General features: G+C 50.8%; 8 protein-coding genes across 8 annotated transcripts; 4 read left to right on the top strand and 4 right to left on the bottom strand.

Moving 5' to 3' along the window:
- Positions 1–85: 85 nt before the first annotated feature.
- Positions 86–1,641, bottom strand: KD926_003046 (cytochrome b561 domain-containing protein; the record flags this gene model as incomplete). The annotated part of the gene is made up of 5 exons (XM_053097329.1): positions 86–580; positions 645–707; positions 776–810; positions 869–974; positions 1,480–1,641. 5 exons carry the CDS (start codon positions 1,639–1,641, stop codon positions 86–88), a joined length of 861 nt encoding a protein of 286 aa, XP_052958677.1.
- Positions 1,642–2,096: 455 nt separating this feature from the next.
- On the bottom strand, positions 2,097–3,325 carry KD926_003047 (putative acyl-CoA:6-aminopenicillanic-acid-acyltransferase; the record flags this gene model as incomplete). Its single annotated transcript, XM_053097330.1, has 3 exons — positions 2,097–2,735; positions 2,806–3,210; positions 3,269–3,325. 3 exons carry the CDS (start codon positions 3,323–3,325, stop codon positions 2,097–2,099), a joined length of 1,101 nt encoding a protein of 366 aa, XP_052958678.1.
- Positions 3,326–3,986: 661 nt separating this feature from the next.
- KD926_003048 (uncharacterized protein) lies at positions 3,987–4,529 on the top strand (the record flags this gene model as incomplete). Its single annotated transcript, XM_053097331.1, has 1 exon — positions 3,987–4,529. One exon carries the CDS (start codon positions 3,987–3,989, stop codon positions 4,527–4,529), a length of 543 nt encoding a protein of 180 aa, XP_052958679.1.
- A 1,176-nt stretch (positions 4,530–5,705) lies between these two features.
- KD926_003049 (glycoside hydrolase family 1 protein) lies at positions 5,706–7,226 on the bottom strand (the record flags this gene model as incomplete). The annotated part of the gene is made up of 2 exons (XM_053097333.1): positions 5,706–5,839; positions 5,897–7,226. 2 exons carry the CDS (start codon positions 7,224–7,226, stop codon positions 5,706–5,708), a joined length of 1,464 nt encoding a protein of 487 aa, XP_052958680.1.
- A 316-nt stretch (positions 7,227–7,542) lies between these two features.
- On the bottom strand, positions 7,543–9,780 carry KD926_003050 (glycoside hydrolase family 95 protein; the record flags this gene model as incomplete). Its single annotated transcript, XM_053097334.1, has 1 exon — positions 7,543–9,780. The coding sequence occupies one exon, from the start codon at positions 9,778–9,780 to the stop codon at positions 7,543–7,545; it is 2,238 nt and encodes a 745-aa protein (XP_052958681.1).
- Positions 9,781–10,961: 1,181 nt separating this feature from the next.
- On the top strand, positions 10,962–12,700 carry KD926_003051 (putative MFS sugar transporter protein; the record flags this gene model as incomplete). The annotated part of the gene is made up of 2 exons (XM_053097335.1): positions 10,962–11,942; positions 12,068–12,700. The coding sequence occupies 2 exons, from the start codon at positions 10,962–10,964 to the stop codon at positions 12,698–12,700; spliced, it is 1,614 nt and encodes a 537-aa protein (XP_052958682.1).
- Positions 12,701–15,099: 2,399 nt separating this feature from the next.
- KD926_003052 (uncharacterized protein) lies at positions 15,100–15,414 on the top strand (the record flags this gene model as incomplete). Its single annotated transcript, XM_053097336.1, has 1 exon — positions 15,100–15,414. The coding sequence occupies one exon, from the start codon at positions 15,100–15,102 to the stop codon at positions 15,412–15,414; it is 315 nt and encodes a 104-aa protein (XP_052958683.1).
- A 1,260-nt stretch (positions 15,415–16,674) lies between these two features.
- KD926_003053 (allantoicase) lies at positions 16,675–17,820 on the top strand (the record flags this gene model as incomplete). The annotated part of the gene is made up of 1 exon (XM_053097337.1): positions 16,675–17,820. One exon carries the CDS (start codon positions 16,675–16,677, stop codon positions 17,818–17,820), a length of 1,146 nt encoding a protein of 381 aa, XP_052958684.1.
- Positions 17,821–18,550: the final 730 nt, after the last annotated feature.

Genomic DNA, 18,550 nt, shown 5'->3' on the forward strand with positions numbered 1-18,550 from the left:
CCAAACCCAACAAGAAAGAACAAAGAGAATCGATACAAAAACGTTCAATCGAGTCATCACATTCTGCGAAGCATCATAGTCGTATTTATAGTCCCAGCTTATGTTTCTTAATCCTGGCTCCAACGCCCGCAACCACCACCACGGCAGCCACCAGAACAGCCCACAGAGGAATAGCCAACAAGGTCAGATTGAAGGTTGTCCGCGTAGCCGCAGCAATGGTCGCCAATTCCAGCAGCAGCAGCACATATCCGGATGCACGGTGGTACTTGTAAAAATGCTTGCCGCGGTTGGCACCTCCCAGAACCAAACTAGGGAGGAAGTACTGAACGACACCACCAAGCGCCTGCAGGATGATGAGCGAGTAAGTGATTAAGCCCAGCACGCCGTGGGGCGATGTGAACCGCGCATGGTTGCCCTTGTTGACTTCAATGACCACAAAGGCGGAGATAAACGCGGCGAGACTCAATGATTGGAGAATGTAATGGATACGCGTTCCCTGGAGCTTCTGCTGGGGGGTTGCGGTGGGTTGGAGAATCAGAGCTGCTTGGACTTGCAGGAGGAGAGCAGATGAATTGAGGAGCTGAGAATCGTTAGATTATATGATGTTCAGATGACAGGGGTGAATTGTAAATGATCAAACTGACCGGATGAGCAGAAAATAGGATCAAGTCGTGATTGAAGATGCCAGACCAGATTAAGATGGTCAGCTAACAATGGACAGTCAGTGATGCATTCTTTTATTCAACCAGCTGGCGGAGGTTGATGGAAGACTTACAATCCAGATGCCAAATTGAGCTACCGTGGCCGTTCCTATAACACGAATTGTCAGACAATTGGTTACACAGTCGTGGGCACCAGACCAACTTACCGGTGAACAGGTTATAGAAGATAGAGTCGGTCTCTTTCTGGACGGCTTGTCCAGGTCCCCCCAAGAGGGGCTCGTCCTCTCGAGCGTCGATGGTCTGGGGGTGATCCTGTGGAATTCCTGTTGCTGAAGCCATCGTGAGGAAGATAAATGAGCAGAGAGAGATGCAAGAAAGAGAGATGAAAGGAAGGTAAAAGAAGAAGAAGGACGAGCAGGCGATAAAGAGGACCAATGACGACTTTGATGGTTCGGATTGCCAATGTCGGTGGGGTCGCCCGAAGCTGCGGGAGGGATGACTACGATGACGGAACCGCTTCTACGAGATCCACCGTTATCTACACTCGGAGTATTAATCATGGATGACAGGGATATCAGGGAATGCAACGCTATGATGTATTCTCTATTCTTGACACAATCTTCACTAGTATATATATATCACTTCTCCACTTCTCATTCTATACGCGGGGACAGCAAAACAGCAAAACAGCAAAACAGCAAAGAAATCATCCCAAGCAACTCTTGCAAAGATAGTTGCGCTGAGCACAACATCCACATCGGCGCCTTGGCCTATAGAAGTTAACGAGAAACAAGTCCCCGCATCTGTGACATCGCACCTTCTCGAGCTCGTTGTCGGACTCATAAGTGTCCTCGTCCTCGTCGGAGCTCGAATTCATGTCGCTTTCGTCGGAAGAGAAGTCCGCCTGGGATAGATCGTCATCGACCGGGACGTCAATCTCGATGGACATCACCATGTTTTCCATGGTGACGGCGGACATCTTCAATCTTTCCGGTCTCTCTGGGAATCACTTGGACGGGTTGTTGATGGTAGATGCTTCGTGATAGCCGTTCGAGAAGGTTTTTTGGTGTTTTTGAAATATATAAGGATGCGGGTTTGTATATAGAAGACGATTTGGGTATATAGTTGAAGATAGTACGGGGAAATCCACACCTAATGAGGCTTAGCATTGGGGTTCATATACTGATGGGGACAAATTTATTATCCAGATCTTCTCAAGTTTGGTTTTCTTTGTGTCCATGACTTTGTTTGTGTCGGTTATCCGGGAAGTTTTGTGTAAATCTACTTTGGACATGTTTTTCCCATTGAAAGCCATGTCTGGTCTTTGTTTTCATTTAGAAATCCGGTTCCATTGTTATTGCTCTGGAACTCTTTAATGGATGTCTATAGAGACCAGCAGTGACTGGTCGGAATCGCATCGACGAAAGTCCGTCTTTATTCCCAAGGGATTTTGATAACGGAGCTTTCCGTGCCGGTGCCCGGTTGGCCGATAACAAGTTCTGCCTCTGGACAACGGGCGTCCAAATTCATAACGATATTAAACAGGGTAGTACTCCGGACCGTCCAGTGACGGTTCGGGTCCCCTTTACGGGCACATATGGAATTTGGCGCATTGCAAGTATCGGAGAATATGGTCTCTCGCAGCAGGGCGGGCGTGACGCTGTCTCCGTGCAGCCCGTTCCGAACCAGCTCACTTGTCAGTTGGTTAATGCGTTCCAGTCTATAGGGCGAGCTTGGTATCCACACTGGCTCGACTACATGACGATTCTCCAGGAAGTGGTTGGTGTGGGTGATGATCCCATGTTCATTTTCCTTCAGATGCACGTCCCCCAGCGGTGAAAGTTCCAGGCCTAGGGACGTGGCGCTGTCAGCGATCAAGATGTGTGCGCTGCAGGCTATTCCTCCAAGAGACGCGACAGCTTGCACAGCTTCTTCCACCGATTGACTCTCCAGGCAGAGACGGAGCGCCAAATGGATGGGCACCTTGGAGCTGATGCAGGGATGAGCCTTGATGGCGTTGAGACAGACGCCGACGCCGGCACTATTGAATCCGATCTTCCCTATGATGCCGGCCTGAAAGTAACTAGTTAGTGAACATAGAGACCATCTTTAAAGAAGCTCCCTTCCTTCGTAGATCATTTACCTCGGTAACCATATGAATCCTCGGCTTGCCGACCTGTTCGATGGACACCAGGGCCAGATTCTCCTTCACCAGGTTGGTCCAATCCCAGTTTTGCCCCAGAATGCGGGCATCATCCCTCTTCTTCCACGAAATACTCGTGCACCCGTCGGAGAAACAGCCCATGGCAATCTCGCTGCGACAGTTCAACGCTACGATATCCAGGATATCCCGGCCCGACGCGTCCGCGATTCCCTGCATTTCAGCAAAGACTGCAGGAGTCTTTTGCTCCGAGACCGCGCGAAATTCCTGGGCCAGCTCTCGGACCGAATCCCAGGACATATTTGCTGTGTGCTTGAACATCTCCTCGTAAAGGGCCAGCTGACTGTGAATTTGCTGGCGGAGCTGACGGCCATGCTGGAGCCCAATCTGGCCACGCAATCAGTACATGAGATAGAATAGAGATATGAAAAGATAGAAAACATACCTCTCGAGGGGTTCCTTCCAGAACAAGCTTTGGGAGATCCTGGTTCGTGAGATGCATAACGATGGTGCCTAGTAGGAGTCAGAAGATAGGATGGGGAGGTTATTGTGCTATTGGATGGCAATAAGAGATGCCTGTGAGTGGAGATGAGATGAAAGAAGAAAGAAGTTGAGAGAAAAGATCGGCGAGGGCCCAAGGGGAGAAAAGAAAGGGAAAAGAGGGGAACCAGTCCTGATGGCCGGAAAGGGAAGTCCACCCGATAAGCTAGTATAGAAGAGAAAGATCAAGTCAACAGCGTCAACATCGTCAACATCGTCAACAACGCCAACGCCAACATCATCAATCAACATACAATGCCAGAATTGACCTTCCACTATCTCAGATCATTCATTCTGTATCTCTTCTTTTTCCTTTGACCTCTAACACTAGCCCAAAGTCAACGATACTTTCCTTTCGAGGAGAATTCCTTCAAGTCAACGGCATCTGTCGCAAACCTATAATACCCCCTGGTATAAGAACTCACCCTCTCTTGTATATGCAGAAATAACCACCAAGCCAAACAATATCAAGTGAATGGATTTGTCGACTGCCACAGCCCCAACCACCTCTTCCACTCCTCTCCCCTCCGCCTTATAACCCACCTCCTCTGTTGCTTCTCCTTCCAGCTTGAAAACAAACAAAGAAAAGACAAGATACAAAAAAAAGTGAGAAAGTGACAGCCATGGCGCGAGCTACCAATGAGATTTCCTCGACCCTTAACGCTCTGCAAGCCATTTACATGAGACATACAGATCGCCAAGGAGTCGCGCACCGGCCCTACGGCAACGACCTCGTTATCTTCGAGCGCCACATGGGTCGTCTGCTCGTGCTGCGCGGCGTCATCTCTGAAAACGATCCATGTCCGTTCCACGAAGATCCATGGATCATGTACAACCGCGAATTCGGCTCTGCTTCATCTCGATCCCAATCTCGAGGCCCCTATCCCCCAGAAGTCAACGTTCCTCGTGGGATCCTGCAATCATCAAATCCTGGGAATTCAAGAGCAATATCTCGCGGAAGACAGCCTGAGCAAAACTCTCGTGCTTCCTTGCCTGCGACCCGGCTCCCGAACTCGACTTTGCCCGGGCTTTCCTCAGGTTATGCTGCGCCTGTCTTCCCCCGTTCCTCTGGATGCCATGTAAGATTTGCGCCTGATCCTCCTGGGAGAGCGCATGGCGGCAATGACTCTGGTCATTCCGGCCACATCCCTCGCTGGATCAATTAGACGTTGTGTGAGGAAGTGAGTTGTCTTGTCCTTGTGTGTTTACAGTCCCATCCTTTTTTTACTCTGTTATTTACATCGCTGACCGGAAAGCCCCAGTCTTTCAACAGGTACAGGGGGCACAAAGGTACATCTCTACCCAAGGAGTTTTGTGGAAGAAGTGATGCTTTTTCTAATGCTTTGACATTAATATGGGTGAGCGTATTAGTGGTCAAGGCTAGGATAAAAGCTACGGGGCTGTGAACTGCAGGGCTGACATTTCATTTCCTTGCACAATATGGGGGCGTTGTGAGGGATCATCGAATCCAATTCCATGTTGCAAAGAATGTGTGATGTTTATTTGTCTGATGTGTGCTTCATTTCCAAAGATCTGGATCTGGACTGACCTGGCGGGTCTTATCTTCAATGTACTGCGGATTGTTTAGATTTAGAGCGCCGAGAGACCCGCTAGGTTAACCCATTCTCATGTTACTAGAGACTATGCAAATGTCTTTTGTCACAATTCACTTGCACTGGCAGTCTTACAGAAGTTTGAATCTACAGCGAGAGAAAAAAAGGGTGCATAATGAGTGAATGCAGGAATGTTATGTTGTATATATATACAACTCTTTCCTTTGTTCTTTCTTATCGTCTCTTATATATATCAGAACTAATTTCTTTGCTGTGATTTATACGATTGTTATGAGTGCTATATATAAAAGTTTCAGTTTTTTATGTTTGTTTGCGTTGACTATACCAGATTGACCTTCTTTTCTATGATTCATTTGTGCGTTGCTACGCACATTTCGTTTTCCAGATCGTCAGAGTGTGAAAACTCTATATATTACATTTGTTTGTGCTTTTTACGTTGACTATATACCAGACTGAATTGTTTCTCTGTGATTTATACGCGTTGTAATGCACTTTTCATTTGTCATATTGTCAGAATACAAAAGTTATTAAACGTTTTCTTTTTTCGATTTTTTTTATTTTTTTTATTTTTTTTTTATTCAGTTTTCCCCTACATTTCCTTTACCTACTGTCCAAATTCCCTGTCTTCATAATCTACAAACCAACCATTGACCAAACCGGATCATGAACGAGGTTTTCCTATTTTGACTTTGAAATTTACCATCTGCCGCTTGTAACGGAAGTGTCTAATTATCCCTATCCCAATCCATTCTAAACTCCGCTCAAATCTCAGGTCTTCGCAATCAGATGATTGAAGAGCTTGTCAAGATAATATGCTGACTGTTTCGGATGACGAGTCTTCTCAGGGGAATCGAAATCAATAAACGTGCTTCCAAACCGATCGCTAAAGCCAGCAGCCCATTCTGCCACAAGAAACGATTAGTTATTCGATCCACAAACTCCGAAAGATGTCGACTTACCCCAGTTATCGGTAAATGTCCAGGCAAAGTATGATCGGATATCGACACCATCATTCTTGACTGCACGCGCCATTTCGCCAACATATCCCTCGAAGAACCGGATCCGGAACTCATCGTTCAGGACCGCCGGGGTGGGCGCAACCTCTCCCTTCGCTGTGGTACCGTTCTCAGTGAGGTAGATTGGCATCTGGTATCGCGAATAGATCCAGTTGAGGAGTTTTCGGAATCCCCAAGGCGACGATCGCAGCCACTCGGTATCGGACTCTTCGCCGCGCGGAACGCCCTGTTTGTTCTCGTCAAGGATCTCGACGTTGCCCTTGTGGTCGTTGATATCTGCAGGGGTGGTTTTGTGCTTGACAAAGAAGGACGTGTACGTGTTCATGCCATAGAACTCAGAGCTGCCGAGCACGAGCTTGGATTCTTCTGCCGTGAACCTGGGAAGACGGTCCCCTAGCTGCGTGCGCATGGAGGCAGGGTAATCGCCTGTCTTGTAGAGAGGATCGGCGAACCAAGCGATCTCGAACTCGCGGGCGCGCTCGGCCGCTTCTTGATCCAGCGGGTCTTCTGCATCCCATGGCTCGGACCAGTTGCCGTGAAGCGTGATGCCGATGGTTCCCTTCTGCTCGGGCTGGAACTCCTGTTTGTAGAGGCGCGAGACGTGGCCGTGCGTTACGAGCTCGGTATGAGCGACAATGAACGGCTCGGTGGACGAGTCGCCCTCTGCGTTGCGGTCGCGGAAGGACGAGCGAGCAGGCGCATGCACGCCGGCCGCATAACCTGCCAGGGTGTAAACGCCCGGCTCATTGAAGGTGATCCAGTGCTTCACTCTCGATCCGAGGCGCTCGAAGCAGAGGCGTGCGTAGTTCACAAAGTCCGGAATAAATTTCTCCTGGTCCAGCATGCCGCCATACCGGTCCTCCAGCGCCTGCGGCGTATCCCAATGGAACAGGGTGACAAACGGGGTGATGCCATGTTTGAGGAGCTCGTCGATCAGATCAGAGTAGAACTGGATGCCCTTCTCGTTGGTGGGATCGTCTTTCCCACCAAGGGGAATGATTCTCGACCACGACAGTGAAAATCGATAGGCATTGACGCCGTACGATTTCATCAGAGCCACGTCCTCTTTGTACAGATCATAGGATCGCACCGTGTCGTCGGATGTACTTCCATCCATGACCTTTCCAGGGGTGTGGCTGAAAGTGTCCCAGATTGATTGGCCTTTGCCATCTTTGTTCCAGGCGCCTTCAATCTGCGCCGCCGCCGTGGCGTATCCGTGGAAGAAGTCGTTTCGGAGGGCACCTTTGACATCTTGAACGGCATCGAGGTCCATCTTTGCGTCGTTGGGTATCCTTTGCTAGACTACCTGCGTCTAGTGAACAGAGTAAATTCTATGGAAAGACACAAAGAGGGCAAGAGGAGAAAGAGAAAAAAGGGAATATAGTAGTGAAAAAGTCCGAATTTCCCCCGCATCCAGCATGAGGGGCAAGAGACCTAGTGATATCGTGGGCTAATATCATCCGGTTAAATTGACTTGAATTTTATTAACCAGCGGGGTAGGCGTGCTCTTTGCCCTGACAAGGATAGAATCCTTAAGGAGAAAATCGACGGACTGGACTTTTGACGATGTCTATTGAGTCGTGTTCTAGTTAATTTGGCGCCTTAATTACGTGAACGCCTTCGCCTTGGACTTCTACACGCGCCCCATCGTTGGGGAAATAGAGGACAGTTCTGTGTCCCCGGAGTGAGCGAACTGTGACCGAGCCCTGGATCAGACCGTCTTTCCAATCGAACGCCAATTCGAATCCCCCTCTGGCTCGCACACCTTGAAGAGATCCGGTCCTCCAACTGGCAGGACATGCAGGGAGAAGCCGAATAATCCCCTCCTCGTGGGATTGGACAAGCATCTCCAGGATCCCTGCGCCAGCGCCAAAGTTACCGTCGATTTGGAACGGTGGATGGGTGTCCAACAGGTTGGGCAACGTGGACTGTGCCAATAGACGGTCTAGATGCTGCGCACAGTTTTCGGCTGCTCGCAGCCGTGCATGCAGATTGATCAACCATGCTCGGCTCCAACCTGTATGACCCCCACCGCTGGTTTCTCTTCGCTGGAGAGTCTTAGAACACGCTTCGGCAAGGTCGGGTGTCTTCTCCGGTAGGATTCTGTCTCCAGGGTACAATGCCCAGAGATGGGAGATGTGGCGATGGCCCGGTTCGACTTCGGCAAAGTCAGTGATCCATTCCTGTAGCTGTCCAAAAGATCCGATGCGCATGGGTGGTAGTTGTTCTTGCGTATTGCGAACGGCTGGAAGCAACGTGTCGTCAATACCTAGGACCTCGGCCGATTTCACAAAGTCATCCAGTACTGCATTGACGAGCTGGATGTCGATGGTGGACCCCTCGCATAAAATCCCCGGGGACCCGTGGGCATCGTAGAACGAGTTTTCTGGGGACACGGAGGGATTCGTGACGAGATATTTTCCAGAGACATCCTCGATTAAAAAATCCAGAAGAAACTCTACGCATCCCCGTAGAACTGGAAACATCTGCCGCAGGAACGTTTCATTGCCATTAAATCGGAAATGCTCCCAGATATGGGTACATAACCAAGCGCCTCCTAAGGGCCAAAGGGTTGCTGGCAGCCATTTGTCCACCGGAGCGGTATCAGCCCAGATGTCGGTGCAATGGTGTACAGTCCAGCCTCTACAGCCGTACATCCCCTGCGCCGTCTGTTTCCCGGCCTCCGCGATTCGCTGTAGGAGATGAAACAACGGCATCTCACATTCCGCGAGGTTACTCATCTGCGCGGGCCAGTAATTCATCTGCAAGTTTATGTTAAGAGTATATTTGCAGCCCCATGGCGGGTGGAAAGACGGGTTCCAGATGCCTTGCAGTGTTGCTGGGAGTGGTTTCTCTCCCTCTCGACTGCAAGATATTAAGAGATAGCGACAGTAATTGTGATAGAGAGCTATCAGCCCCGGGTCATGCGCAGACTTGAGTCTCTCATCAGTAGGCAAGTCACTGGCATCTGGGCCTATAATCAGCTCCATGCGACCATATAAAGTCAAATAGTCATTTATATGTCGGGACCATATTTTCGCAGTGGAGAATCCCAAGGCGCCCGCGAGATCCGCATACACGGCATGATCGACATCTTGACATCGATACGTGGTTTGCGCTGCAACAAATAATAGGACGCCTCGAGAATTTACTAGAAGGCTATTTCCGATCTTAGTAACGGTACCATCGTCCTTGCAGCGAATGTTAACAGCACAGCACGCTTTGTTGCTGTCTCGTCCACCAGGGGTAGCGTGCATGATAATGCGATGACCGTCAGTGTTAACGTCGTCCAGATACTCATTGGTCTCATATTCAAGCTCGCTCATCCGACTCAGGCGGACAACAAACTCAGTACGTTCGGATGCTTGAATGCGCATCGCAATCACAGCATCCGGATGACTAGCGAGAACCTCCCGTTCGAACTGGACCCCCTTATACTCATATTGCACCTGGGTTATGCCATTCTGAAGATCCAAGGAGCGTCGGTATTCAGCCACATCCTCCCACTTATGACCAAACTCCAAAAATAGCGTACCGAGAGGCTCGTAATGCCGCTGGCTGATAGGGTGTGCATAAAAGGCCAGACGAACCAACTTTTCCGCCTCCCCGTGGTCGCCGTTGCGGATCAATTCTCTCAACCGTGGCAGATGGCGAAGAGCGTCGGTCGGGGTCCTGTTCTGGGGTCCTCCATACCAGACTGAATCCTCATTGAGTTGCAATAGTTCTGTATCTGTCCTTCCGTAAACCATAGCGCCCAAGCGCCCATTTCCGACAGGTAGAGCTTCATCCCAATTGCCGGCGGGGCTCTGGTACCAGAGTTCGGACATAATGGCGAGCAAACCTGGATTTCCCTTAGTTTACCAAACGACTGGACCGGACGCGAGCCTTTATGCATCGAAGGCTCGACTCCATCCAATCTGGGGGAAGACCAAAATCCATGGTCGGGGAAACGGTCCGTTAACCGGGGTGTCGCCAGGAAGAAGCAAATGGGAGGAATGGACAGAGATCAGACCATGGAGAAATTGCGGGGATGAAGGAAGGAAGTTGAGCTGGAGAGAAATTAATTAAATGCAGAGGCGGTCATGTGCCCTCGCGGCCCTCCAGAGCCTCGTTCTTCCCTTCTCCCCACCGCCATTCGTGGACTATCTTTGCCTCTGAGAATGAGTCCTCATTCCAGTCCTCGACGCTGTCTCTTTCCTGGACTAGTGAATCCATCGTCTGATCTGAGCTATCCAATGACTGGAACATCGCCTCCAGTCGAGGGCGCCCAACGCAAGGGTGGTTCCCACTTCCCCAAGGTCTCAAATGTCTAGCCCGAACGTAATCTGAGTTAGTTCTTTTGCCTGGCCAATCGATAATTTGCACTAACATCGCTCTAGACTCTTCCCGGCCTATTAGTGCTAGAGCGAGGTTTGAAGCAGAGAGTCGCTCGCCAAATTCGGTTGTTCTCTTTGCGACGAAAGACAGGCCACTGAAGGGGGGCAGGAGAAGGAAAGGAGGTGAGGAGGCTACATGGAGTGAATGCCTCGCATAACCTACTAGGCAGTAGCCCATGCAATGTTGGTGCTGCACAGGACCGAAGGCTGCTAGGTCAGACGTGCCTTTCCACCTTACCTGTCAGAACACGCCATTAAACAACCCGTCAAAACGCCACATTGGAAAGAAAAGAATGTGCCTGAAAGGTGGTTTTACGGCTAATTTGTCCCATATCTAGCCGGAAGGAATGGAGTTTCTTGAAGCCTTTTTTGCAGGTTTCCTTTGCTTTTTCTGGGCTAGGCAAAGAAAGTGGCCCCGTGGCAAAAATGGTCTATGCAGGGAGTTCATTTAGTTCCATCATGTGGTGGTCGTACAGAGACAGCTCGGGCCACCAAGATCGGCCGGTGCAAACATATAGCTGTACAACCCCAGGGCAACCAGCACTGGTGGTTTGGGCCGGCTATCTGAGTCCTTGTGGCACGTCGATATTCATCCGAGAGGAGCTCCTTCACATCCGCACACCCTGCCCACCATGGCAAAGAAGATTGTGCATGTCTTGAACGAGGAGGAGGTCGACATCAAGAAGGCACCCGAGCATGTCGAGGAAGCGGTTCTTGCCAGTCTGACGGAGGAAGACCTATGGAAGGCGTCCAAGGAAGCATTGAACCTTCGGTCCTGGGCCGGTTTTCGCCTTTTCCTCATCCTTTTAGTCCAGGGATGTAACCAAGCCGGGTACGGGGTGGATTGGGCCGTCATCAGCGGCATTAATGCCTACGACTCATGGCACAACTACTTCGGGTTTGGGACCAGCGGCGGGACGTACGGGTTAATTAACGCCTTGATGAATATTGGAAATGTCTGCGGTGCGCCCTTTCTGGCCTTTTCGGACGTTGTTGGCCGACGCGGCATCAACTTCATAGGGAATGCCCTTGTAGTCGCAGCCGCCATCTTGCAAGGCTGCTCGACCAATATGTCCATGTTCATGGCAGGCCGATTTCTGATGGGGTTCGGGTCCGCGCTATTATCCAGCTCTCAGTACATGGGCGAGATTGCGCCGGTGCATCTTCGGGGTTTGATGGTCGGCATTTTCGGGGCCTGTTTCCAAGTCGGAAGTCTGTGTATGACAGCCGCCATGATTGGGCTCTCCAAGATGGATGGGAACTGGAGCTGGCGGATTCCACTTCTTCTGGAAGCGCTGTTTCCCGCGATTGTCTGTGTGACCATTTTCTTCCTGACCCCGGAGTCGCCTCGTTACTACGTCATGCGCGGGAAACCAGACGCGGCGCGAAGGGTCGTCGCGCGATATCATACCACGAGCGGCGACGTGAATGAGCCCATCGTCGACATGGTCGTTTCGCAGATCGAAGCATCCATCGAGAACGACCGGACCGGCTTCCGCAGCTTCTGGGACTACCGGGTGTTTTTCACAAAAGTGGTCCGATACCGGCTTTTCGTGCTCTTCCTGTACTCGGTCTTCCAACAATGGAATGGCGGAGGAATCATCACCTACTACGTAAGTCTTTCCCCCCTATTCCCTTCTTTCTCCGAGACATCCGGACATCCCTGGTCCCTGTCTCTCCATCTCTTCCTCTTCATCTCCCCAAAAAAGAAAGCTAACCATAAACGACGTAACACCAGATGGTCCCAGCTCTCGAGACTATTGGCGTAAAAGGCACGATGCAACAACTCGGCATCACGCTCGGCACCACGGCAACATATTTCGTCTTCACGGCCATGGGAGCCATCATAATTGACCGATTCCGACGCCGCACGTTAATTTTCTCCGGTCTCGCAACCATGATAATCTTCCAGACCGCCGTGACCATCACCTCCTGGCAGTACAATCTCTCCGGCAGCAAGGCCGCCGCGGCCCTCACCATCCTCTGGATCTATCTGTACCAGACTTGCTCGGCGCTCCTGATCGCCACCATGCATAACCTCTACCCGGTCGAGCTTTTGTCCCTGGCGCTGCGCGCGAAAGGCATGGGCTTGTACGCGCTCATCCAGGGCGGCGCCGGCGCGGCCCAGACGTACGGCATCTCTGTGGGGATCGAGAAGATCGGATACAAGATCTGGGTGGTGTATATTGCGTACAACTGCATTCAGCTGGTCCTGTCGTATTTTGTCTTCCCTGAGACGCAGGGACTGTCGCTGGAGGAGATCGATGCCGTGTTTGAGACGCCGGGTGTGGCGCCGGTGAAGATGTCGTTGGATATCCAGAAGGCGAAGAAAGAGAGAGCACAGGCAGATCGTGATGATGTGAGGGGATAGGAAAGTGTCAGGTAGAGTGGGAAAGCAGGCAGGCATAGGGCTGGAGTAGTACGAGAGAAACGGCAATGGAGGATGGGTTATGCAAGGTTACTTTGATTTAGCCTTTGACGATTTGATGTTTCTTCAATCAAATGAAATCTAATGATCATGATTATGATTACGGTTCACAAGATCTTATGCTTCAATAACTTCCATGATAAGTATAATCGTCCATTGATCTTCCCCATCCCATTCACAAAGGCATCAATCGTGATTCCCAACTTGAAGCATAAACATGAGGTGAAAGAAGGAACTTCTGTATCCACAACTTCACCTCAATCCCAACAACTGACCCCTTAAGCCCTAAACATAGTTCCAAACGCCCTGCAAGCCAGCGTACATTGCAGTTTCATCTACCCAAACATGAGTATCCATCTCAACAGACCCTCCTCAGCAAGCCCAAAGCAACCAAGAAACACCAAAAAAGGGAAATAGGAAAGTGGCAACCCAACCAAGACCGGAAAACTCACCCCTCATCGGCTCAATGCATACCGTCCACCCAAACCAGATTCTAGATCTATCAAGACCTGCATATAGATAGACGGACAGACACAAACATCCAACAAAGCGCCCTAAATCAGGCCCGTATGTATATCGGAACCACGGAATCACCAACTGAACCAGAATACAAGGGGGGCAAAAAACGATCCGATGCACCTATGCATGCTCAAGGGGAGTCGAACAGTGGATGCAGCAGCAGAAAAAGAAACAACATACGCAAGGAGGCCGTTTGACCTAACTAGTAGAGAACTAGTAGGCCCACCTGATCAGCGTCGCCGGATGGAAGCATGAACTACCTCTGCATTAGGGGCATTCGGGGCTGGAGGAATGGAACGGAACGACTTTAATTCGGGGCCACGTTGGCTCTGTTTGACATGAACGGACGTTTCATCGTTGTTTAATTTGCTGTGTTTTTGTGTTCTAGGGGTCATTTGGTCCCTTTGACGATAGCGAAGTGTTGCGAGTAGCGAACGGGTCGGTCCGCTGGGATATGTTAAATCCCGTAGCATGTCAGTCAGTCAGAGGGAATCCGGCGCAAAAAACCAAAGTCCAACCTCCCACTTGCCTCAAGGTCACACAACAACGCATCCAGCGGCTACGTACATTTTATCGGAAGGCAACCACGAATAGGGGATTATAGGGAAAGATTGATTGATAAAAATAATAAGGGAATCAAATGGAATGTTTGTCAGAAAAATCGGACGTCAGAAGAAAAAAAGGAGAATGTTCTGGGTTTTCCCCAGGTTTCTTTTTTTGGGTCCAGGAGACGGGGGCTAAGGGGGGGAGGAGGCTATGAAATCCGAGCGATTTCTTTGTCTGAATGGAACTGAGACAATGACAGACCGAAGAGAATACCAATCATATGGAGATGGCGCGACGGCATCGAAACATTGATTGTTGGCTATTTCCGTCTGGACGGCGCTCTTCTGTTCCCTCTCGCCTCCTTTCTATTTTCTTTGTTCACAGTGTAACGGAAGAACGCATGGCCTCCATTATGTTTGTGGCAGGTCTTCAAGTAATAGTTGGTATGACCCCATGTGTGTTTGTAGGCCGTACATATGCGAGCAGCATTTGCAGTGAATGGGACCCGAACGTCATGGTGGCCATATCAGAAGGGCTCTGGCGTCGTTTTCCAGTAGCGTTTGGTCCACACCGACTATCATTGCCAGTCCCCAGTCCCCATATCGATGCTGGCTGCGTCGGTGTTATCCAATTGGTTTCACAGAATCTTTCCAATGGGGACAAACGAGTCCCTTCTTCTCCAGGGGATTGGTCTTTGACAATAATCACAAGACAATGGCACAAACGGACTGGACACAGAACAGCACATACGGTGAAGAAAGTATGCCATCCTTTGACCACGTCTCCTTGCTCTATTTTTGTCATGCCATTGGTATAAGATGCGTCCGGTGGCATGTTGCGGTATCACCCAAGCAGAGCCACAGAATGTCCTTTGCGAGACATGAAGCCCGTAAAGCTTTATTAAAGGCAGATCCCCTTCAGGTCCAGCCGGCTTTATTTCTTTCGCGCTCGCTCTCTTGCTCTCTTTTCGCTTCTCTTGCCTCCTCCTCAGAGCTGCTCATGCATGCTTTATCTCTCTCTGTCTTTCTCGAGTCATCTGTTCCCTCCTCCATCGGTGAAGATCGCATATAGAAGCTTCGCCATTTGTTTTGGTTTCAGGCTTGACATATTATATAGAGCATATTGAAACCGCACAATTACACTCTCATTGGCTTTGAGTGTACGGTTCAAAAGGAACCTCTTGTCGCAACAAGCTATTTAGAAAGCCGTCATTTCACTTCGCATTCGCATTGCGTCTTTCTCTCTTTTTACTCCTCGGCAAAACGTCTCAGCCTGCGATGTCCCCGAAAACAATCCAGCACACCTCTTTGCCCGAACCTTGCGGGGTCAAATACGATGAATCCGACATGGCGCTATTCCATGCCAAACTTTCTTATCACTCCACGATCGAAGCCCGGAAAGCCTCGAGAGACAACAATCTTCTCTCTATATCCGATCACCAAGCTCGGATTATCAAGCGCTGGGAAATGTTAAAGCAGATTGAGAAGGAGATGACTGAAAAGGGCAGTGGTCTCTCGCCGGCCGAGAAGAGTCAACTGGCGCAATACGAATGGCGATTCAAAACTCTTGAGGAGTTGGCGAAAAACTCCTGATTATCGAGCGCGGAATGGTTAGCATGCAGACAGGACGGGATAATCCTCCGGAAGAAATGGGACAAAAGCAAAAGCAGAAGCAGAAGCACGGCTATCATGGAAATCCATTGAGTGAGCGATTAGCATCACTGGCGTTAGTTTAGATTTAGGCGTAATGCAGTTGTCTTCATAACCTGGCACCTTTTCTCCGTCGCCGGACCCGACAGGGCAGCGAACCGAGTCCAGCATCTTGCCCCTATTAACAATGCCTAACGGCCCTGTCCTTTCTTGCCTTGCGTCAGATGGTCAGGTGTGAGGGCACAGGCTGCGTAGTCCAGTTCTCATCGGCCGGAATCCATTGATGCGGGCCAGTCGCCGTTGCCTCGATCCAACATACCAATACCTAAGGAGAGGTTGCGCATGTCACACGACCGGCCTGGGAGACACTGCAATAGTAGTAATTGGTACACTGGGACTTGCTACACAGCCGTCCGAGTGGTAGACGGCAGGTCTGCAACTTGACCCTGAGGCCTTCTTGTCTCCTCCCAGCGTCCTACTCTGAACACGCGACACCTTTCGGCGGACTTGTCACTCCGGCAATGTATTACCCTTGGCGGGTCATATTATCTGGTCCGAAAGTACCCAGGGGGGACGCCGACATGTATCACGCAAGAGACCAGGTACGGTCGGTGAGTCATGGGCTTGGGAATGCATGGTAGTATTTGTGTTGGAGAATGTCTGGTTTTGATTTTTGCCGAGTCTCAGACCTCATCGCTAGTAACATTTTCCCCTCATGATGGAAACGTTGAGCGCGGGAAAGTGCGGTTATCGGAGACCTCCGAGCCAGAGAGACGTCGCTCTGGGTCAGTGGGGCCCTAGTTGGGGGAGGATATGCGACACTCATTGGAGGGGGAAGGGGAGGTGTATAGGTGTACAATGGATTGCGATTTGGTAATGGGAAATGACGAGCGGGCAGAAAGAGATGAAGATCGGAGAAAGAAGGAAGGCGAGGGAGACGAAGGAGGGAGAAGAAGAGGAGAAAGAAGGGGAGGAGGGAAAAGATGAAGAGAAGGCATCGAGTAATCGAAATCACGGGAGTCGGAGGGGCTTATCGCTATCGTTCACGTCGTGATCTATTTAATCTCCCCTCTGCCAGCACGCTCTTTCTCTGCTGAAATACAGCTCTCAGTTTCTTCTTCAAACATCTACATCTTCCCTACTCATCATCTTAACTCCAATTCTTCAATTCCCCGGTTTTCTCCAATATACAATACAATCACCATGGCGGTCCCCACCAGTTCCGATAACCTCACTTACATCCCCGCGGAGGAGATCGACCAGGTCTTCGCCCACACCACCAATTTGGCCTCGTCCGGTCTGAACAGCAAGGTGCTGGCTACCTCCAACGAGTATTTCGCCGCCGCCTCGAACCTACTCACGCCGACTCCCCCCATCAACCGGCCGGGCGTCTTCGTCCACACCGGCGCCTGGTACGATGGCTGGGAGACGCGTCGCCACAACCCGGAACCCTACGACTGGGCGGTGATCAAGCTGGGAGTGGCAGCTGGCACGATCCAGGGTGTGGAGGTGGACACGGGGTTCTTCGTCGGCAACTACGGCGAGAAGGCCGAGCTACAAGGCACCTACGCCCCGGCCGACAGTGGCGTATCGGACGCCGAGATCGCAAACCCCAACTTCGCCGGCTGGTCCACCATCCTGCCCGCTCAGCCCTGCGGTCCTAAGCAGCGTCGCGCATGGAAGCTGAACGACTACGACCCCGCCAACCCCAAGCCGTACACTCACGTACGCCTGCTGATGTACCCGGACGGCGGGTTCGGCAGACTCCGTCTCTACGGCCAGGCCATCCCGCCGGCCGCCGCTGCTGCCGCGGCGTCGCAGGCCCCCGTCGAGGAGCTCTCGTCAGCGCTGCTGGGCGGCTTGGCCCTGGATGCGTCCAACCAGCATTTCACTCCCGCCTCGAACCTGCTGCTTCCCGGCCGCGGAAAGGACATGGGAGACGGATGGGAGACGGCGCGCTCTCGAACCCCGGGCCACGTGGACTGGGTCATCGTGAAGCTGGGCCTCCCGGGCTCCGTCATCAAGGTCGTGGTGGACACGAAGGATTTCCGGGGAAATTTCCCCCGCACGGTGCGCGTCCATGGCTTGGTTACGGGGAGCGTCGCCGACGGCGAAGTGCCGGCGCACGATCACGCCGGGTGGGCGGAATTGATCAAGGGCGAGAAGTCGTGCCAGGCGGATACAGAGCATGTCTTTGAGGGGGCGGACCTGGCCGCCGGAGGCGAGGACATTCGCACGTTCACGCACGTCAAGCTGACTCTCGTGCCAGATGGCGGCGTCAAGCGCTTCCGCATCTTTGGAAAGAGAGACGCTGCGGCCGATGCTGCCCGGCCGGCCTTGCGAGTGTAGAAGCTCGATGACTCCTACGACCTTAATGACACGCCAGGATGGAGATGGGACTTGATTGAAAAAAAAGAAAAAGGGATCACCTGTGCCATTATCTCTGATATTTTCCACCGTACATAGTCTGTTGTTTCTTACTTTCCTTTTGTTGTTCTTCTCGGTATCTAGAATGAATATGCAATTCTAAAATCCTACTACTACAGGTCGAAAGAAAATTCAAATAACATTTATACGGCCCTATCCATCACTGTCTATCCGATCACAACCAGAGAAGATACAGTCAACAAGGAAAGAAAAATCATCTTTGCATCAAACAATGCAGGAAGCAAAAGATGAAGGAAAAGTGAGGAAATCTCCTTCAATGCGCCACACAGGTACAGGTATGTTCCTAGTATCTTTGAACAATAATCACAAACGCCCTGGGGGAATTTTTGCTGAAATGCACACGGAGATCAGAAATAATGATGGGTAAAAAAAGAAGAGGAACCAAAACGAGCACGTCAGGGGGATCCAGATCACCACAGCCTTATTGATAGCCAAAAGATCAAGCCCAATCAGTTTTGGGGACGTGTATACCTCAAACCAGCGGCGATCGTCGACCACCTTGCTTTCGCATCAGCTCGTCTTCAAATGCCTTTCTCAACTCCAGAAGTCGTCAATCATATCCTTCGTCATCGTCAATGTAAATAAGAAGTAGAAGCAAGGCATCGAAAAAGACAGACATTGACGATCAAAA

This window comes from Aspergillus affinis, assembly GCF_023601865.1.
Source record: "Aspergillus affinis strain CMG 70 chromosome Unknown NODE_16_length_405296_cov_86_143545, whole genome shotgun sequence".
In the NCBI taxonomy this organism is placed as follows: Eukaryota; Fungi; Ascomycota; class Eurotiomycetes; order Eurotiales; family Aspergillaceae; genus Aspergillus; species Aspergillus affinis.